At 36.4% G+C, this 21,305-nt stretch overlaps 3 protein-coding genes and 1 long non-coding RNA gene across 8 annotated transcripts; 2 read left to right on the forward strand and 2 right to left on the reverse strand.

The window, feature by feature from the left end:
• Positions 1–422: 422 nt before the first annotated feature.
• Positions 423–2,076, reverse strand: LOC136785095 (odorant receptor 13a-like). Its single transcript, XM_066746116.1, has 5 exons — positions 1,465–2,076; positions 996–1,387; positions 825–926; positions 606–761; positions 423–534 (listed from the first exon to the last, which is right to left on the reverse strand). The coding sequence occupies exons 1-5, from the start codon at positions 1,781–1,783 to the stop codon at positions 484–486; spliced, it is 1,020 nt and encodes a 339-aa protein (XP_066602213.1). The 5' UTR covers positions 1,784–2,076; the 3' UTR covers positions 423–483.
• A 2,230-nt stretch (positions 2,077–4,306) lies between these two features.
• On the forward strand, positions 4,307–4,857 carry LOC136785096 (uncharacterized). Its single transcript, XR_010824545.1, has 3 exons — positions 4,307–4,343; positions 4,439–4,658; positions 4,719–4,857. It is a non-coding gene; the product is annotated as an uncharacterized lncRNA (long non-coding RNA).
• Positions 4,858–6,560: 1,703 nt separating this feature from the next.
• LOC136785097 (probable multidrug resistance-associated protein lethal(2)03659) lies at positions 6,561–13,015 on the forward strand. Of its 3 annotated transcripts, XM_066746118.1 has the most exons (11): positions 6,561–6,667; positions 8,040–8,187; positions 8,261–8,512; positions 8,731–8,986; positions 9,075–9,406; positions 9,485–11,029; positions 11,098–11,312; positions 11,384–12,462; positions 12,524–12,631; positions 12,701–12,769; positions 12,878–13,015. In XM_066746118.1, the coding sequence occupies exons 2-10, from the start codon at positions 8,108–8,110 to the stop codon at positions 12,722–12,724; spliced, it is 3,891 nt and encodes a 1,296-aa protein (XP_066602215.1). In that variant the 5' UTR covers positions 6,561–6,667; positions 8,040–8,107; the 3' UTR covers positions 12,725–12,769; positions 12,878–13,015. The 3 variants fall into 3 exon arrangements, with proteins under 3 accessions (XP_066602215.1, XP_066602214.1, XP_066602216.1); XM_066746117.1 differs by lacking the exon at positions 12,878–13,015 and having other exon boundaries at positions 12,701–12,876; XM_066746119.1 differs by lacking the exons at positions 6,561–6,667; positions 8,040–8,187; positions 12,878–13,015 and having other exon boundaries at positions 8,373–8,512; positions 9,181–9,406; positions 12,701–12,876.
• LOC136785098 (alpha-amylase 3-like) lies at positions 12,852–20,718 on the reverse strand. 3 transcript variants are annotated; one of them, XM_066746121.1, is made up of 8 exons: positions 20,342–20,718; positions 19,257–19,363; positions 18,874–19,084; positions 17,850–17,986; positions 15,869–16,050; positions 14,672–15,674; positions 14,335–14,603; positions 12,852–14,266 (listed from the first exon to the last, which is right to left on the reverse strand). In XM_066746121.1, the coding sequence occupies exons 2-8, from the start codon at positions 19,356–19,358 to the stop codon at positions 14,041–14,043; spliced, it is 2,130 nt and encodes a 709-aa protein (XP_066602218.1). In that variant the 5' UTR covers positions 19,359–19,363; positions 20,342–20,718; the 3' UTR covers positions 12,852–14,040. The 3 variants fall into 3 exon arrangements, with proteins under 3 accessions (XP_066602218.1, XP_066602217.1, XP_066602219.1); XM_066746120.1 differs by having other exon boundaries at positions 15,869–16,062; XM_066746122.1 differs by lacking the exon at positions 19,257–19,363 and having other exon boundaries at positions 15,869–16,062; positions 20,342–20,716.
• Positions 20,719–21,305: the final 587 nt, after the last annotated feature.

Consider the following 21,305-nt stretch of genomic DNA (forward strand, 5'->3'; position numbering starts at 1 on the left):
ATCTTTAATAATCTATTCAAAAATTATTATTACAATTTTCGAGCTGGAAATCGTTGCAACGAGCATAAAAAAAAATAAAGGTCAGCCATTGGTTAATCTACCATCTAAAATTAATTAAACATTGTTGCAGGTGAGTTAAAATTGCAAAATAATTCTTTTAGATGTTCTCGTGAACCGTTCGCTATACGATCCCCTTAAACAAGCCGAAAGAATCCAATTTTAGCTTCTTTAATAATCTACTCTTCTTAGATAAATTTATATATATAGTCTCTTCTCCTAAACATGCAAATGAAGTTACGCAACGAACCTTGAGACTTCGTTCGACCCCTAAATAAGAGAATGTTGCACGACAAATTCCCAAGTCATTAAAAATCAATATTTTAATCTCCAAAACTTGTTACATCAATAAACATCGTGTAATCATCAATGATCCAGATATGATTTATCATTAAACTTCTAAAATCATTGCACGTCATTCCCTTCTCAAATCATTTTTCTCAGCACCGATAAATAAGCTGCTGAAGTTTTTAAAACCTAAAAAAATTACAAAAAAATTGATAAATTCAAATAAACAATTCACTTCGCCAAAATTGATTCATCGTCACCTCCGTGAAGCTACTGAGTGATAAGACCATAAATCTGCCAGCTGTGATTGTTGCAGCGTATTGCGAACGACAGATGCAAATACTGATCATTCGAACATATTTTGGTGGAATAATGTACCATTCGCAGGTATAAAAAGCATCTGCAATACCTGTACTCTAAAAAAACGTATTTTTCATTAATTATCAAAAATTCACACTTGACCCTTGCCACAAAATTACCTCTGCGATAAGACATTCCCCAATGAGACAATAACCCAGCAACAATAAAAGTTGAGTAATCACGTACAAGCCAAAAATAATAAAATTCGTGTTTTGACCATCCTCAGAGCTCTGAAAATGAATAAATAAATAATATTTTACTCCACACTAAGAAAATAAATAATTACCCACCGCAATCCAATTGTACCCAGTGATGCAAAGTAAAATAGTAGTGCAGAGTAATTCAAACAATACAATTAAATTGCAAAAATCATCCAAATTTTTGCCAATTCTTATCAGGTGAATGTGTCTCTTCACGATATTCGAAAAATGTTTTTCGAATCCCATAGAATCCCTCAGAGTACTCTGAATCCTCGTGGAGAGAACCGCGTATTGGCCACAAATGTGCAGTGCCATAGTCACGAGGAGACAATCGGTTCCTATGAACCCAATAAAAATAACTGGCACTAGAAAACCTTGGCACACGTAAACTGCTATATATGTTTTTAGATCTTGAATGTCGAATAGCAAATCGTATCTTATTCGATAAGGTAGTGCATGGGGCTCGGTTCCATTTCCCAAATCTGCAAAATTTGATAAGAATTAAAACTCTTGATTTTTTTGCTTGAAAAAATTGCAAATGATAATTTTTTATTTTTACAGATGATCAGTCCTGTATCGTGGTGCACGAGTGGCCTCAAGTACCAAAATGTTGCAGTGATGGCAGCTGCTGGGAAAGCAGTTTTTATATAAAGCTTCGATATGCCACTGTACCTCAAAATCCCCAAGACTTCTTCGGGTGTCAAATAATTGTCAGAATAATAATCCTGTTTCATGTCGATAATCAAATCACTGATGAGGGACGTGTTTAGTCTGTAGGCGTCGAGTTTCAAGTGAATCATCAAATATGTAATCAGCTCGAGTATTACTTCGATGTAATCGAAGGCGTGTTTCGATTCAGTGAAATGTAAAAGCTCCATGGTGGCTAGAATTATATTCACTGATAAATAAAATATCGAGGGACCGAATAGCAAATTATTCGGTTTCAATGGCCAAACACCCACGAATTTTAGAATTTGATGATTCCACTCGAATGTTTTCCATGCTTTCGTTAATTGATTCTGTAACTGTTTGATTCTAATTTATTTTTTAGTTTATAAATAAATAATTGTTGGGAAGTGAAATAGAGGAATTTTTGAGTTTCAAATGAATCATCAAATACATAATCAGCTCGAGTATTATTTCTATGTAATCAAAGGCGTGTTTCGATTGAATGAAATGTAAAGGCCCATGGTGGCTAGAATTATATTCACAGATAAATAAAATATATTCACTGATAAATAGAATACTGAGGGTTCGAATAGTAAATTATTCGGTTTCAATGACAAAAAACCCACAAATTTTAGAATTTGATGATTCCACTCGAGTGTTTCCGATTTAATTGATTCTGTAACTGTTTGATCCTAATTTCTTTCTTAAATTAAAAACAAATAATTATTAGAAAATAAAACACAGAGTAATTTAGTTAACAGGATGAAGAACGAGGAAAGGTCTTAGGAAAGTTACTGGTTGTTCTCTTCAGCATTGCATTACTGAAGGTATAGACATAAGTATATAATCAGACATGCATACTTGCATTATTAAGGCGATTCGTTCTCAGCAATGGTCAAAAGACAACTTGGACGAAATAGCTGGTTGTCTTTGAACATCTTCATGGGATATCGTGAAAATGTTAAAAAAAAAACAAGAAATTGAGCCTTTGATGATTTATTAAGGAGCCACTTGCTTTTTCCCAATGCTCATTCACTGAGACCCATGATTATATTTTGTAGGTTTTTTCATGACAAAACTTTTCCTCTCTCTTCTGGTTTGCATGGTTTATCAAACACTCTTCATCTTCTAATATTTTAAAAAAATCATCACACAAAATACAGAAAAATAATGCTAATTAGGGTCGAGATCCATGAACATATTCATATATAGCACTATAACTCTATAAAAAATGGTGAAAGTTAATAAAGTTGTTACGTCATAAGTTTGGTTTCCCTTTTCTTCTGCTTTCTTCTGCACATTTAATACCAGTATTATTTTTTCAAGCTTTCTCATTACTTCGCTCACTCACGACTCTCAGTTGTATTTCATCCATAATCGAGACTGGAGCTCCCGTGACTCATTTAATTTTTCGTTTATGGAACGTTCCCTGCTGATCAGTCTTCGTTACGTCGATTAATTCGTGGACTACTGTTTCGTTCCCTAAATAATTTTCAATTTTTTTTTAATCTTTTAATTATTTTGGGAAAATTCTACTAGACTGTAGAATATATGTACTAGATGTCAATGACATTTTTATCGGTAACGATGCAGGTGGTGAATTGTAATGAATCACTGGCAAGATAATATTAAAGTGTCGTTTGTTCAACTGATAAGAAAAAAAAACTACTCAACGTTTCAGTGGTTAAGTTAATTTCTTTTTTTGTCAAACGATCGATGCTGCAGTAAAGTGAAAGTTATGGATATTTTTAACATTGATGCGAAGAAAGTATTTTTATTATAATCTTGAATAAAGTGTAATTAATATTAATTCCTGAAGGTAATTAAAATATAGACAATAGATAAAACTTTAATTTAGCAGACTTTAATTTTTACAAGCTATAGATTATTATATATATATATATATATATAGGTATAAAACTGCAGGTGGTGAATTGTAATGAATCACTGGCAAGATAATATTAAAGTGTCGTTTGTTCAACTGATAAGAAGAAAAAACTATTCAATGTCAGTGAAGAAGTTAATTTCTTTTTTTTCAAACGATCAATGCTACAATAAAGTGAAATTTATAGATAATTTAAAATTGACACTGTGAAGAAAACAATATTTTTGTTACAATCTTAAAAAAAAGTGCAATTAATGTTAATTTCTGAAGATTATCGAAGCATGGACGATATATTCAATTTTTATTTGGCAGAATTTAATATTTTCGAGCTGCATTTTATATATATATATATATATATATAGGTATGCATATGTATAGCACATAGAGAAAATTATTAGTGGATCTTCGCAGAACAATCTAGTGCATCTTTGCAATCTTTGCTATCTATAAAAAGAAAATAATAAATCATCGATAATAAGCGTCGAGCAAGAGTAGGATTATTATAAATCTAGAATAAATAAAAAAACACGGTAGTGTCTCGACGACAATTATTACAAAAAAATAGTCGTCGTGGGTCAATATTGGCCTAACATTGTAAAGGTTGTCAAAGATAATGGATACGACTTCATACACAGATCTCGTCAGTTGTTTGAAAAATCGAGGTAAAAAAAGGAGTAACGGGAGATACGAGATTGTTAAGTGGAAAAAACCAAAAAAATTAACATGTAGCCTTTTAAAAATAATAATCTCTCTACGAATTTTTTTTATTTCCTTGTCACAGATAGCTGTTGAGGGTCTAGTGAGATATGCAAGCTTCATATCAAACTGGACGCGATCTTTACTCTTCGTTCGATATAAAAAATTCCCTAGATTTTGGACTAGAAGTTAGTAACATTCTGAATTTAAAAGCTGAAGAAATTAACGTGTGGTCTTTTAAAAATAATAATGTATAAATAATTTTTTTATTTTCTTGTCACAGATAGTATCGTGTGATTTTAAAGATTGATATCAAACTGGACTCAATATTTACTCTTCGTTCGACACCAAAATTTTCCTAGATTTTGGGCTCCACTTCAGTAATATACAGAATTTGAAAGCTGAAGAGACGTGCCTATGGGAAAAGTGGTCATTTGTTGGGACCAGGATGCTGATATAATTGGAGAAGTGCTTTGATAGATTCTTTGGATTTATTTTCTCAGGTAATTCTACACTATCTTCTTAAATAAACCAAAATATAAATAAATGTTTAAATCCCCTAGTTGTCTGGTGTGTCGTTGTAAAAGTCTTGTATCTTATCTCGAAGCTGTTCAGATTTTTACATGATTAAATGGAGAACCAATATATAGTATAGATTACACTTCTATATGCAAGACTGTCTTAAATAATTTTATTGTAGAATTTTTTTTCATCAAGATTTATTGGTCAATTAATTTTAAATTATTTGTACCTATATACAATTAATAAATTATTATTAATTCGTGTGATTTTTTTATTTAGTAACATTTTTAATATTTTCTCTCAATTAGGATTTTTTTTATTATTATAATTCTTAGAGTTACTTGGGATAATTTATGAAGGTTTATAATATATTGGTACAAAATGGTTGAGGCACTATGTAGCTTGCACTACCCTATGAGACCACTATGATTAATTAGCTCCGTGTGTAAGGTAGATATTATACGTCCAGGTTAAGATTCTAATCTTTTAAAAGAGTGGACTGTGCTCGTGATTAAAATTGCGCCATAGCACATCATCCTCTTTGTTCCTCCAATGCTTTGTTTTTTCTTAATAAAGAAAATAAAAAATTTTAATTTTTACTTTAATAATATTCAAGACAAAAGAATCGTGAAAATTAATTATTACCACTTTTATGCATAAAATGTTTATTCATATACTGATAATTTTGTTTAATGCTAATATACAAAAATTAAGGAAAAATAAATTATAAAAAAATGTAATATATATATATATATAACACTGTATTTCTGTAGATCCAAGATTTCTTTAGAAATCTCGAACACTTGTCAGAATAAATAAAAATACTTGAGCTTTATGGGACCAAGTATAGTCGCGAAGTTTAATCAGACCAGTGTACATACTAATAAAACTATTAGGCAAAAGCTATAATTGCCTTCATAAAGCATAAACTTTCCACGCTGAACGAGATACAAAGCATCGTTAAAATTGTTAAAAACGTTATATAGAATAATAATAAATCTATAATATAATTTCCTTTTGGAAACTCTAAATGATTTATAATTCGTCGTGCTTATTCAAATGCACTGTTCTATACCAACGTGCTGATGCGTGCAGTTTATCTTCAAGCTTGAGCATCGTGTTACATTCGATCCGATAAACTCCTATCGCATTTTTTAGACACAGTTTTCCTATTGGACCAACAAATTATTCTCTTATTCTTTTTTTTAATCTTCCATTTCTTCAATAATCTCTCGATCAATAGGAACAATCAAAATTTTTAGATACAATTTTACTATTGCTTCAAAAAATTATTTTATCATTCCTTTTTTTTATTTTTTATTTCTTCAATAATCTCTCGATTAATTAGAACAATGAACATTGTTTAGATACAATTTTACTATTGCTTCAAAAAATTATTTTCTCATTCACTTTTTTTATCTTTTATTTCTTCAATAATCTCTCGATTAACAAGAACTATTGCATTTTTAGATTCAGTTTTCCCATTTTTCCAACATATTATCCTCTTTTTTAATCTCCCAATTCTCCAATAATCTTTCGATCAACAAGAATAATTAACATTTTCAGATACAGTTTTCCTACTGCTCTAAAATTTTTTTTTAATCTTCCATTTCTCGAACAAATTATTCTCTCATTCTCGTTTTGAATCTTCCATTTCTCCAATAATCTCTCGATCAACAAGAACAATCGCATTTTTTATCAATAGATTTCCCATTATCTGCGTGACAATAAAATATTTCCAACAGCATATTTGGTACTCGTTATAAGAGGGTTTTAACGTTGAAGCTCGAGGAAATCCTTGAAAATTTTTGACGAAGCTACTGATACCACGTGAGAAAGAAAATTGCACAATATTGCGTATTCGCTAGTATAGTAATTACGATAAGACTACGAACGATACTGGAGGGGTAACCGAGTCTAGAAAGTATACTGACGTTCAGTTACGAATACATTATTTCATTCAGTTTGCGCCAGTGAGTGGAAATGTCAGGTTAGTAGCTCTGGTACCAACATTTCAATCATGCTGTGCACACTAATCCATTTTTAGCCACACTTCTTAGTCGTGTCCCATCTTACTCACGACTTGTATAGGTGCCAATTACATTTGTAATGGTCGAAACCTCATTTTTATTTCTTTATATAGTATAAACATTTCAAACATGCTGTGTGCACTAATCCAGTTTTAGCTAAACTTCTTAGTCATGTCCCATCATCTTACGTATGATTGTCGTATTAGTGTCAATTACATCTTTTACGTTACACTTGTAATAGTATAATTATTATTTACATTTCCCAAGTAGTTGCAACATTACAATTATTTTATGTGAACTAATCCATTTTTAGCCAAGCTCATTAATCGTGTCTCATCTTACTAACGACTTGCATCGGTGCCAGTTACATTTGTAATGGTCGAAACATCATTTATATTTCTTTATATAGTATAAAAATTTCAAACATGCTGTGTGCACTAATCCAGTTTTAGCTAAATTTCTTAGTCATATCACATCATCTTACGTATATGATTATCGTATTAGTGTCAATTACATCTTTTACATTACATTTGTAATAATTGAAATAATTACATTTCTTAAATAGCTCTGGTACCAACATTTCAATCATGCTGTGCACACTAATCCATTTTTAGCCAAACTCGTTAATCGTGTCCCATCTTACTCACGACTTGTATCGGTGCCAATTACATTTGTAATAGTCCACACATTATTTACATTTCTCAAGTAGTTATAGTACCAACATTACAATCATTCTATGTATACTAATCCATTTTTAGCCAAACTTCTTAGTCATGTCCCATCATCTTACGTACGATTGTCGTATTGGTGTAATTTACACTTTTTACATTACACTAGTTTGTAATAGCTCAAACATTATTTACATTTTTCAAGTAGTTATAATACCAACATGACAATCATTCTATGTATATACTAATCCATTTTTAGCCACACTTCTTAGTCGTGTCCCATCATACTCATAACTATCTTATCTATATCAATTACACTTTTCCTATTACACTTGTAATAATCCAGACATAATTTGCATTTCCCTAATACCAACATTTCAATCATACGATGTGTACCAATCCATTGTTACCCAAACTCGTTAGTCATATTCCATCTAACTCACAACTATCCTATCAGTATCAATTACACTTTTCTCATTACACTTATCACACTAGAAACATCATTTACATCTTTCAGTGACAGGAAACAAAATATTAATCGCTAAAATAATTTACCATTCCTCTATAATCTATTCTCATCTTTCAATCACGTGTCACATCAACAAATTAACATTAAAAAAATTTCCTTCGATCCCCGACTAAAAATAACAATAATTTCTTACAGGAGGAAGTTGTACCATGTAGAACAAATTTATTCATAAAAAATCGAGAGTCGTTCTTAAATCGACAAGAATGGAGCAGGAAAAGAATGAAAAAAAACGTGCCACGAATCCCTGGGAAAATGCAAATCCACTCTCCATCCTTACATTCGCGTGAGAAGTCTCTTCCTGTATTTTATTCCACGTGACAAACATCAACGAATATTAGAAATCTTCCTCCACACAGGTGGCTCTTCAGGATATTTGCAAAGGGATGCAAGCGTGATTTGGAAATGAACGACCTTTACTCACCTTTGAAACAACACGCTTGCAACAATTTAGGACGTCGCATCAGCAAGTTATGGGAGCGAGAACTGAAAAGATGTGCCAAAAAAAATTGCAAAAGTCAGCCAAGCTTGCTGAGAGTCTTGGTCATCTGTTTTGGCAAGGATGTGGCTGTGATTGGAGTGATATTAGGACTTTTCGAATTTATCGTGAGGTAAAATCCAGTAAATCATTTTCTTTGATAATCAAACATCGAAATTAGTACTCGAATACTCCTAACGTCTGTCTGGTGGATATAGGAAAAAATCTTGTATCTTATCTTGGTCTAGTCGAGGTTGTTACACGATAAACGACGAGACTGTTATTTAAATATTCCATTTTCACACGAGACACTCTTTATTCATGGACTAACTCTAATCGTTTCTAATGCAGGATATCACAGCCACTTCTGCTTTCCAAGATCTTGAGCTACCTGGGCAGTGATAAGAAAGAATTAGGAGACAATATTTATTTATACGCCATAGCTTTTATATCCTGCTCCATCATCGAATGCTTCGTGGCACACCTCACTTTGCACTCACTGATGCACATTGGACAAAAAATCAGAGTATCCTGCTGTGCATTGATTTACAGGAAAGTCCTGAAACTCTCGAATTCTGTTTTGGAGAACAAAACTTCTATTGGACAGGTAATTGTATAATTGACATGTATTTATATGTGGAAGAGATGTGTTTTGAAGATATACCAGCTACGTATACTGAATTACATCATTACAGGCAGTTAATTTATTAAGTAGCGATGTAGAGAATTTGGATTATGGCGTGTTCTCCATTCATTACTCCTGGATAGGTCCTTTACAGACACTAATAGTGACTTATTTAGTTTTTAAAGAAGTAGGAGTAGCTGCGTTCGTTGGAATGTCTGTATTTATGCTGTGTGTGCCTTCGCAATTTTTTCTCGGCAGACTTGTGCACCGTTATACTCGTTTCACAGCAATCAGAACAGACGAACGACTGCGTTTGGTTAACGAAATTCTCAACGGAATACAAGTAATTAAAATGTATGTCTGGGAAAAACCTTTTACTTACTTGGTGGAAAAAGCCAGAAGGTCAGATTTCTTACAGACTTATCGGAATTACGCTCAATGGATTTTCTAAAATGGACCAACTTTTTTGTTTTTACACAGGAAGGAGTTGTACACCATCAGAAAGTTTGCGTTCATCGATGGCATCATCTTCAATTTGGACAGATACCTGCCAAGGTGTAGTTTGTTCATTACGATTTTGACTTACGTTTTATTGGGGAACCACATAAACGCGAAGAAAGTTTACATGGTCACTGCATTTTACAACGCCCTCAGGACAACCATGGCCTTGGCCTTCAGCATGAGTATCAGTCACATGACACAGGCTATGGTGTCTGTGAAGAGGGTGGAGAAATTTTTGCTGTACGAGGAGGTGGAAAATCCGGTAATTTCTGATTCGACTGTGGACCAGGCACCGGTCATAGAGACCAACGCCATTTTGTTGAAAGAGGCCACAGCAAAATGGAGTCCGGAGAGCAAAGAGAATACGTTTGATCGCTTGGATCTATCGGTGAAGTCTGGGAGCTTGGTAGCGGTCATAGGTCAAGTGGGGTCGGGGAAGTCCAGTCTGCTGCAGGTGATCTTGAGGGAGTTGTCCTTGACGGAGGGTAGTTTGAAGACTGTGGGGAAGATGAGTTACGCCTCTCAGCAACCTTGGATCTTTGCTTCGACCATCAGACAGAACATCCTATTTGGGCAACCGTACGATGAAGAGAGGTACCGAAGAGTGATAGAGGTCTGCCAGATGAAGTCCGATCTTAACCTGTTTCCTTATGGCGATAATACGATGGTTGGTACCAGAGGAATCAATCTCAGTGGTGGTCAACGTGCGAGGATCAGTTTGGCAAGAGCCGTTTACCTGGATGCTGATATTTATCTTCTGGATGACCCTTTATCAGCAGTTGATCCTCGAGTTGGCAGGAGGATCATGGAAGACTGCATCTGTTCTTACTTGAAGGACAAAACTAGAGTCCTCGTGACCCACCAAACGCACTTCCTGAAGCACGTGGATAGGATCGTCGTGATGAACAATTGTGAGATCGAGACTATTGGTACTTTCGAGGACCTGCAGAGTTCTGATACTGATCTTTTAAAGTTCCTGAAGAGCGAGAACGAAGCTGATGAGAAATCGAGTGTTTTGCGAGAGATTGGTAATGGAGAACACTTTCCAACTGGTCTCGTCGACAAGGACGAGAAATCTGTGGACCCTGACGCTACCAACGAGGTTGTTGAAAGCAGAGCTGTGGGTGGGATGAATGTTAAAGTTTACGCCTCCTACTTCAAGGCCACCAGAAGCGTCTGTCTGTTACTCTTACTGTTCTTCATCTTCTTGTCCGACATCATGGTCACTTCCGGTAGCGACTACTTCCTGGCTTACTGGGTCAACACCGAAGAATCCTCTTTGACCTCGGCCAATGACGATTCTTCCGATCTCGTTTGGACCAATCCTGTTCCTCGAGAATACTTCATCTATATATACTCCTTCCTCGTCGGTTGTACGATACTTTCCACGAATTTAGGAATATACACATTCTTCACGATAACCATGAGGATCTCGAAGACTCTTCACAGTCTTCTATACAACAGCGTCATTCGGACCTCGATGCGTTTCTTCAACGTCAACCCTGTGGGTCGAGTGATAAATAGGTGAGTGGACGTAGAAAAATGAGTGTTTTGTCTACAGCACGAGTACTTGATAAAAATGTTACTTTCAGATTTTCCAAGGACATGAACACGGTCGACATGAGGCTCCCGTTCAGCCTGATCGATGTCTTGTACAGCACGCTTAATTTGATAGGAGTGATCGTGATAATGAGCGTTGTCAATACTTGGCTCTTGATACCAGCATTTATCACGGGATGTATTTTTTATACAATGCGTTTATATTACCTGAAGACTACTAGGAGCGTGAAGCGGTTGGAGGGAATGAGTAAGTTCAAGGTTATATTTACACATAAATATAGATCATTTCTAGAATCATCCTTATTCCTTCTGCATCAGCCCGTTCTCCAGTCTTCAATCACCTGACTGCCACTCTTCAAGGTCTGACGACGATCAGAGTCTTCCAGGCAGCCAAAATCTTAACGATGGAATTCGATCGTCATATGGATCTTCATTCCAGTGCTTGGTTCCTCTTCTTTTCAGCATCTCGAGCTTTCGGGATGTACTTAGAATTGATTTGTGCCCTCTTCAACACCGTCGTGTTGAGCAGCTTCTTACTTATCGATGACCTTTCAGTGGTCGGTGACGTTGGTCTAATATTGACTCAGATTCTCGTGGCTGCTGGGGCCCTGCAATGGGGCATGAGGCAGACTGCAGAAATGGAGAACCACATGACCTCCGTGGAGAGGGTTCTGGAGTACGGGAATTTGGAAGAGGAGCCATCATTGGATTGCAAGGCCAACGTCAAAATACCTGAAAATTGGCCAACCAACGGACACGTCGTGTTCAGGAATGTAAACTTGAAGTACGAAGCTGGGGACCACTGCGTTTTGAACAACATCAACTTCGTCGCTCAACCGAACGAAAAGATTGGTATTGTTGGCAGAACGGGAGCTGGAAAGTCGTCCTTGATAAATGCTCTTTTCCGGTTGGCCGTCGTCGAGGGGGAAATTATCATCGATGGTATCGATACCGGAAGTATCGGTCTGCACGACTTCCGGTGGAAGATCAGCATTATACCGCAAGAACCCGTCCTTTTCGTAGGAAGTCTGCGTCAGAATCTCGATCCCTTCGAGGAATTTAGCGACGAAATTCTTTGGCAGGCTCTGGACCAAGTGGAGTTGAGGGAAGTCATCAATGAAATGCCAGCAGGATTAAATTCCAGGGTCTCGGAGGGTGGTGCGAATTTCAGCGTTGGTCAACGACAACTTCTCTGTTTGGGACGTGCTATAGTCCGATGCAACAAAATTATGATACTTGACGAGGCCACGGCTAACGTTGATCCTTACACTGATTCTTTGATACAGCAGACTGTGAGGAGCAAATTTAAAAATTGCACCGTTTTTACCATTGCTCATAGACTGAATACCATAATGGATAGTGATAAAGTACTCGTGATGGAAGCTGGAAAACTTATAGTAAGTTTATTTGTAATAATTTTAAATATATTGTTTGTTTTATTATTGTTTGTTCTTATAGGAATTTGATCATCCCAGTATTTTACTGAAAAACAAAGGTCACTTTTATCGAATGGTAGAGCAAACTGGTCCAGCGATGGCAGCTGCTCTTCATGAAATGGCCAATAGTGTATGTATTTTTTTTTTATTTTTATGAAAACATTTAACATTTTACTATAAATGTTATAATTTTTTTCAGAATTATAAACAAAAGTCACAATAAAGCTTTTTTGCTCAAGCTTTTATAAACCAATCCAAAGAAAAACAGGTGCTTATTATTATTGTAAATTATTTGTCTTAAATTTATAGTTACATTTGTATTTGACAATTAAAATAAGAAGAGGAAAAAATAAAGGATAAGGTTATCTCGTCGTAGGCCCTGTTGAGTTTAGCAGATTCCCGAGGGATATCCACTGCCAACACATTACTTTGCTTTGACCAATACTCTCACGCCCATCTCAAAGATCAGCCGAAGCTTCCTATCCTAAGTCGAGAAGACGGCGGAGGCTAACAGCTTCACGCTGCGGCACTTTCTGCCAGGAATCCAGGGACCTTCCTCAGAGCATAATTATAGTCACATGGACTCAGTTTGTAGCTCCGTGGTGTGGCTCGAGAAAACCTTACACTCTACTCTTGTCGAATCTTCTTATATAGCAAGTCTCATATACCGTTGTAGCTAGCGAGAAAGCTACTCTATGTGCGCCATCTACTATCTACATAGCGCAACAATTTCAAAGACCGGGAAAATTTAAACTCGATTAAAACTTTTAATAACATTTGTACAACTGTTTTTCCAACAATTTTGACCTTTAACAGAAAATTGAAGAAAACATATTATGATTCTCTTTAATCGCATTAAAATTAATCAATTCGAGGAGTGATTTATTTTTGTACCATTCATCCAGCAGACTCTTGTCAACAAATGTTTTCATCATTATCAAAATCATTGAAATACTGTTACAGTTTAAGGCCATTTACTTCGGTACATCAAGATCTTAAAGAACGCAGGCAATTATTAATAATTACAGGCAGGATTAAAATGAGATAAAGAATAAAAGAGATAAAAAATATTTCTACGAAGATCATCGTTATTTTGGCAATTGAAATGCACATTCCCGTTAAAAAATATTTGTATAGTGTCTAAATCGTAAAAAAATAATCGTTTTGATTATTCTTCGTCGAACCTTAGGTATCAGCTCCATGGTAAGTCGGGCCGAAAAACCTCGAATACGAATAAAAATGGACCGAAGAGAGCAAGTGTGAAAAAGAATCAATTCCACGATTTGGTCCAACTTTATCCGTTCCTTTCGAAATTTTAAACGCACGAACTTAAGATAATAGGAACTTTTTTTTCATCAAGCATTCGTTGTAAGGCATTCCATTGCTTGGCCCAGCATTACAAAAATATACCATCAGCAATATATGACAATCAAAAATAGTGTGTAGCGTTCATTTCTTTTACGCAAAAGAATCACGCAATGGGCAAACTTTAACGAATGTAGAAACAATCTCGAGCATCAATTACGCGTAGCATTCAATTCACTTGTCTAGCTTGATAACGAAAGCCTCGCCAGGCGTTACTATCAATTCCCTGAAGTAAACGTCTCGATTCATTCGTTCCTTGGGACCCACAACAACGTGACCACCATAATATAGCGAGGACAAATCCTTGACTTGGGTTACATTTCCGAGGTTTGCCACAAAGACATACGTATTCCTTCGAGGATACCATCTCTCAAGAATGATTATCTCGTCCTCGGTATACCTGGGAAACAAATGATGATGCTAGTAGAAATCGTATCAGCTGTTTAGTGCAGGAAAAAATTTAATTACCTAACGTCACAATTGGCCGATGCTTGATTATCCTTTGTTACAGCATTTACATAAATAGGAGTAGTGTCTTTTCTGAGTTTAGCCATTTCTGCGATGGAACCTATAAGATTCGTTTCCAAAGGTTTCGCAGCTGTGGGAAGCCAAGGAACCACACTCGTAGACGAGAACATGTCATCCGATCCTTCCTCCTTACCCCAATACATGGGAGCCAAATTGTGCACGTGCTGCAAGTCCAGATGATCCTTGCACTCGCAGTCCACTATACCGATCTAAGAAAGCAAGTAATTAGAATTTATAAATAAAATTGAAACGAAAAATAATGATCAACAAATATTACCTCGTCACCGTAAAAAATGCTTGGGGTACCTGGAAGCATCATCCCCATGAGAGAAATTGCCATGGTGGCGTTTTTCACATTTATACTAGAAGCGATTCGTTTGAGGTCAACGCCCCCAACCGACCAATGAACCCAGGGATTGCTTGCTTTCTCAAATAATACTCCATGCAAGACCGATTCCACCTGCCCTTTTATATCCTTCGTCCCATTGGTCACCTTCAAGGTCACATCAATCAAATCAATTCTGTTTAAAATGGAGTTTTTAGCAGAGGACGAAACCGCTGCATTCAGAGCGTTTATATGACACATGAGGATCCTTTGAGATCCTAAAAGAGATTTCCAGTATCTAATGGAGCTGGCGAACCCTTCTTCGTCAACGTAGCGTTCAAGGTCTTTCAAGTAGAAGCCATCGACCCCTCTTTCCAGCCAAATTTTGATGGCTGCTGTAACAGGGTTCTCCAAAGCCTCTTCAACGCGATTGGAGGACAAAGCTCGAGCTTCTGGACTCTGCAAAGCTGGTCCCACTGACAGTGCATCCCTAATTGCTTGATAGGACGTTGATGGACCAGCTGGTAAATCTTCCATCGACCCTCCAATCCCTCTTCTTTCACGAACAGCCTTGTCAGTTTTATTTGGTCTGATTAGTGGTGCACCCTCGTCGTGCAGAGTTTTAACAAACGGATAAAGTGGTAAATCCAGAACCAGACTCATGTTCCTTGCATGAGTCTCTCTCACCAAGTTAGCAAAATCTTCCAAAGTACCAAGGTTTCTATTCACCTCTCGCAAACTAGTAATATTGGAATAAAATTCTGGATAATTGGGTGCTGGAAAAATGGAGTTCAATCGAATTCCTCGAACCCCCAGCCTCTGCAGGTAATCCAATCTCATGGTGATACCTCGAAGATCACCGATTCCATCCCCTCCCTTGGACGAATCTTGAAAAGAGGCTGGAAATATCTCATAGAACACGCTGCCTTGCCACCATTCCGTCTTTGGGTCGCATCTGGTAAAATTTGAACAAAAGATTATTAGAGTGTTATTCTTCAGGGATTTCGCTAATCTCGGTGCAGAATGATAAGAACTTCCTGAACATGTATACATTTATATATATACCGCTATATCCGGGAACCGAAAGATTATAATGCATGACTATTACTGACCTTGAGAAAATCATTTTTATAGAAAATATAAGCGTACTTTCTGGGCATGGTGGCTATGACTCCAATAACCAGTGCAGTACATCCAGCAAGTATGGACATGAAAGTCCAAAAACAAGTTTTTCTGATGAGTGGCCAATTCCATTTTGTGAAACGATAGTCCTTGGGTGGCTTAGGCACGACTATTTGAATCCCAACGAGAGGTGGCTTCCCTCCGTTCTCCTGGTTGCAAAACTAAACAGTTATGGTGTGAGTTATGATGATTGTTAGGCAAGAAGCGCAAGCTGTGGGGATTAGTTGATTAATGTTCACATATATTATGTATAAATATAGATATAAAATTGCTAGTTCTTCCTGCAAAGCTGAAGAATCTGTACTCTCTCTCTCTCTCTCTCTCTCTCTCTCTCTCTCTCTCTCTCTCTCTCTCTCTCTCTCTCTCTACACACACACACACACACATACACACACACATTCATTCTCTCTCTTCGTTAATAACCAGAGGTGTACACTAAGCCTGCGTGATGTCAGATTTGTTTACAGATTCCAACGTGACGCTGCACGCGGAAAATGCTGAAGCGTGAAATCGCGCAATAAGAGACGCAATTAGCGCAAGTTTAATAGTCTCTCGGTTAAACCGGGATTAAGAACAGGCTGTGTGCCTTTGGTATTTGGCAAGATTGCTTTGGTCACTTGGTGCCAAATGCTCAGAACGTGGGTTTGTCAGTCATTCGTCAAAAAGGAACGTGTATATGTATTTTCTCTTCAAGAGTTTTCATGCTTGCTACACAATTATTATCTGTTATCTATTGTAGGATTTTACTCCAATACACATACACGTGAAATTCAATACAGAGTCGGTCGAAGCTATAATGGGACCTGGATCTAGATGAAAATTAAATTAAATTCATTAAGAGCTTACTGATTAGAAAAATAAGACATTGATACTATTTGTGATTATTGAATAATTATCTTTTGAGCCTGGGACCTTACTCAATATTTGTACCAGGAGTTTATTTACATTCTTGTGTTACAAGAAAATAGCATTGATTAAAGCAATGAGACTTGGATCAAGATAAGAATGAAATAATATTCACAATGAATTTACTGATAAGAAAAATGAATTACTAAAAGTATCAAGCTATTAACAAATTATCTTTTGAGCCTGGAACCTTATTCAATATTTATACAGAAGTTTATTTAAATTCTAATGTTATAAGAAAGTAGCATTGATGAAAGAAATGAGATTTTAATCAAGATAAAAATTATATAAAACAAAAGAGTTACCAATAGTATTAAGCTAATAAAAGATTATCTTTTGAGCCTGAGACCTTATTCAACATTGATACAGAAGTTTATTTAAATTCTTGTGTTATAAGAAAGTAGCATTGATGAAAGCAATGAAACTTGGATCAAGGTAAAAATTATATAAAAAAAATAAGTTATCAACATCAAGCTATTAACAATTATTCTTTGAGCCTGAGATCTTATTCAATATTTTTACCAGAAGTTTATTTACATTCCTGTGTTATAAAAACTTAAGAATGATCAAAGCAATAAGATTCGATTCAAGATAAAAATTAAACAATATTCACCATGAATTTACTAAAAAAAAAGAACTACAAATTCAATGAGTCGACTAAAAAATTATCCTGAAGAACCTGGAACTTCATTCGATCTTCATAGAAACTTAATTGAAATTCCTACGCATAATCATGATACACATATCATCCACTATCAATATCATACACATAGAACCAAACGAGTCTAAGTATCGTACGAAGCAATGAGACTTGGATCGAAACGAAGGTACGAATTTCATCACCAGTTTATTACCGATGATTAAAGAAATGATGAGCCACAAATATACCATCAACCAATTGACAAATCATTCTCTATATGCCTGGGAGCTCACTCAAGCTTTTTACAAAGGCTGATCAGTGCGAATTAATCGATTCATCCGAGCAGAGAATTCAGCCAGAGTTTTTGAACACAATTTCATTCCTTCCATCACAAAAACTTACGAGTGCTTGTGCGTCGGGCGCTAAATGCTGATACGCCGTATTCAATTGTGTGAGCAGTTGGGTGCAGACAGGCTCGTTCGTGTCGCTGCTGCCACTACTACTAGTGGACTCTACCATTGGATCTCGCGAACTTGGCTCTGTAAATAAAAATAATAGTGTTAGAAATCTGTGACACAAATCTAACTTGGAAAATATTTTTTTTACCATAAAAAAGTGAAAATTTTACTTTATTATAACAGAATTTTCCAAACTTATTTTCTATTCCCAATGGAAATGCACGAACGATACTTCTGGTGGGACTTGGTAGGAACCATCCACTTTAACGAATGGTCAAATTGAAACTGGATCTTGTTAGGGCACTTTATTATTCGCTGCTCAGCATAGTAATTGACCGAGTTGAGCGTATGAATTTTCGAATGAGGTGGAGATATAGTGTTCCTTGTTAGAGATATATACAGTTTAATTGCAGCGATTGATCAGTGGGTTTATCATCGTTCAGAGGTTTGTTAGGGCTATTGACGATGTTCGTGAAAGCACTGAGACTGTCTTCAGCGTTATATGAATTTTTTAATGAGGTGGGGCTATAGCCTTCGTTTTTGAAGCTATGTATAGCGTTCGTTGTTAGAACTATATACTGTTTAATTACAGCGATTGACCAGTGAGCTTATCATCGTTCAGAGGTTTGCTAGGACTATTGACGAAGTTCACGAATGTATGAAAAACCTCTTCAGGGTTATAAAAATTTTCTAAAGAAATAGAGTAATAGCGTTCGTTATAGAAGCTATATATAGTTTAATTACAGTAGTCGATTAGTGATGAGCTTAACATCGTTCAGATATTTCCTACAAATACTGACGACGTTCGTGAAAGCATTGAAACCGTCTTCAGCGTTATATGATTTTTTTAATGAGATTGAGCTATAGTCTTCGTTTTTGAAGCTATGTATAGCGTTAATTTTTAGAGCAATAGAGCTCGTTATTAGAGCTATACACAGTTTAATTACAACCATTGATTAGTGGCTTACCATCGTTCAGAGGTTTGCTAGAACTATTGACGATGTTCATGAAAGCATTGAGACCGTCTTCGGCGTTAATGTTATCCAAGGTCGGGCTGGGGGGTTCCATCTCGAGATCCCCCTCCAAGGGGTGAAACGCCGGGGTGGTGTCCATGGGATTGTGCGTGTTTGTCTTCGTTGGACTGGGCGTTAGCAGTGGACAATCCGAAGCTTCTTCGTCCTATTGAGGATAATTCCACGAATAAACGTTACGGTACACGGTTAGACACAAAAAAAAAACAAAAACAAACACAAAAATCCGACCATGCATAAAATTCAACCTGTCCAGTTAAGAGGAAGATATTATTCTGGCATTTGGCGGATGCACAAGACGATATACACAAACAACACACCTGTTGGTCTTGATTTATAAAGAGCTGCTGGGAGCTCGACGAAGACTGCAATTCTGTAGGCAGAATAACCGACAAAATACCATCGGGCTTCTGGATGTTCATTTCTACTGCAACGAAGCAAAATTCGACCCTAATTATCTACCCTCGAACCTTCCACGGTTATCGAAAGAAACGATGTTTCTTCTATATTTTTTTTAATCTCGGAAATACCTATATAATTTACAGTATTTATATGAATAATCGTCACGTGGACCACTTTCGTTTTCAGCTTTCCTGCTCGTGCGCGCAGAGAATTTTTTAGCACGCTGTGAGAGACGAGGAGAATTTTATTCTTCGAGATATGGAATGGACAGGAAAATTTTAAATTTACACCGTGGCTGTTTTTTTTACCTTTAGTTATCGATCCGTTTGTGTACGGTGCGTCTATAGGAAAACTGCAAAATTTTTCCTCCTGGTGCTATACGTTGAAGTCTTTATATTTTTACTCACAAAACTATTTTTACCCTTACGACTCTTTTTACTTTTCACCTTAGACACACCGTAATTACAAATACGAATCAAGCTGATCGATCAAATCCACCAATTCCTCAAGCACTTGAGAGAAAAACGATCTTTGTTAACTTTTCGTCTGCATGGCGAACAATTTAAGTCGAGTCGACGATAATTATTACTCGAAAATTGCAAAATTCTTCCTGCTGATCCTATACGTTGAAGAATCTTTGTATTTTTACTCACCAAACTATTTTTACCCTTACAACTCTTTTTACTTTTCACCTAAGACACCCCGTAATTATAAGTACGAATCAAGCTGATAGCTCAAATTCACCAACCCCACAGGCACTTGAAGAGAAACAATAATTCAACGTCTGCATGAAGAACGATTATAGTTGAGTCGACGGCAATTATCACTCGGAAATTCCAGCGCGACTCTAAACAATCGCAAATTGCGTCACACGAGAATTTAAATAGCACAGCAAATTTTTTAAATGGTGTGTTAAAATTTTAATTGAAAATTTTGAAAAAGAACGAAGCATCTCATGGAGGAGTTTCTTAATTAAGATTCGTCTTTGATGGATAGCACTCACCTGTGATTCAACCGGTTACCACGTGAGAATATTGACGTCAGGGCCAAATGACCGAGAATTTGGCGTATCTTCGCTCTTGCAGCTACCCTTGTAAGTTGTGAAAGGAGGGGGGAAGAGAGTGGAGCGATATACAGGGTGGTACGAAAAGTCCACGATCGACAGGCAAGTGAAATTTTGAAGAGATTTTGCAGCAACGTTGAAGTCAGCCGTGATCGCTGAGGTAGAGTGCCGACTGTGGCGATTTTTCAAGTCTGCATTGACGATCGTGTTGTGAGTGTTGTGACCGTAAAGAAACCGCGTACCTCAATGTATTATATTTAGCAGCACTGTTCCGCTTCATCCAGCTCTCCGCTACTCTCAGCGCACGCGCCACTTCGATTCTGCGTCTTCTGCAGCTTCTGCTTGGACTAGTCGCCAGTGTCGCCACTGTCGCCAGTCGGACGGACTTTGCGTTCATGCCTTCGTGCCACTTCGTGTGGGGTTCGAGCTAGTTCGAGCTATCTCTCTCTTTCTCTCTCTTTTTTTCTTTCTTTCTTTCTTTCTAGGGCTTTTGTTACTGCTAGTAAACGCATTTTATCAAGTAAACAATTCTATGGAAGAGCACTGTGTGAATGTCCACCTCTAAGAAAATCTGATATTCGAAACCTACAACCTTACTCAGTTATCTCACTCCACAACCTCCATTCTATTTCTTCGGTTAATATCTTAATTCAATTTATTTCTATTTCCATTAATGAGCTTTTCCTAATTGGCTTATAGAAGATTGTTGTTTTAACCAAACAACTGTAATTTTGCATCATTTTATCCTGTGAAGGGATACCCGCCCAGCGATGACGCAAACAAACCCAAGAGTTTTGATAAGGAAAATCAGATATCTTCGCAGAAATCGAAAGTTTCTTCCTTATAATTTACAAAACATGAGTTAGAGTTCATGAAAAATTCATTTGTTTTGTTTTTTATTTTA

Source organism: Prorops nasuta, unplaced genomic scaffold (genome assembly GCF_024137725.1).
Source record: "Prorops nasuta isolate Cenicafe-Biocafe unplaced genomic scaffold, Cenicafe_Pnas_1.2 PNAS00155, whole genome shotgun sequence".
NCBI lineage: Eukaryota > Metazoa > Arthropoda > Insecta > Hymenoptera > Bethylidae > Prorops > Prorops nasuta.

Bases quoted from the DNA above. Each gene is read 5' to 3' on its own strand.
- LOC136785095 (XM_066746116.1), bottom strand. From the start codon at position 1,783: ATGGAGCTTTTACATTTCACTGAATCGAAACACGCCTTCGATTACATC. The intron at 927-995 runs GTGGGTAATTAT...CAGAGCTCTGAG, and splicing joins CTGGGTACAATTGGATTGCG to GATGGTCAAAACACGAATTT. The intron at 535-605 runs GTGACGATGAAT...TAATTTTTTTAG, and splicing joins CACTCAGTAGCTTCACGGAG to GTTTTAAAAACTTCAGCAGC.
- LOC136785097 (XM_066746118.1), top strand. From the start codon at position 8,108: ATGGAGCAGGAAAAGAATGAAAAAAAACGTGCCACGAATCCCTGGGAA. The intron at 9,407-9,484 runs GTCAGATTTCTT...GTTTTTACACAG, and splicing joins TTGGTGGAAAAAGCCAGAAG to GAAGGAGTTGTACACCATCA. The intron at 11,313-11,383 runs GTAAGTTCAAGG...CTTCTGCATCAG, and splicing joins GAAGCGGTTGGAGGGAATGA to CCCGTTCTCCAGTCTTCAAT.
- LOC136785098 (XM_066746120.1), bottom strand. From the start codon at position 19,358: ATGAACATCCAGAAGCCCGATGGTATTTTGTCGGTTATTCTGCCTACA. The intron at 17,987-18,873 runs GTAAGCCACTAA...TTTTATTTACAG, and splicing joins TAGCAAACCTCTGAACGATG to AGCCAAGTTCGCGAGATCCA. The intron at 15,675-15,868 runs GTACGCTTATAT...AAATTTTACCAG, and splicing joins ATAGCCACCATGCCCAGAAA to ATGCGACCCAAAGACGGAAT.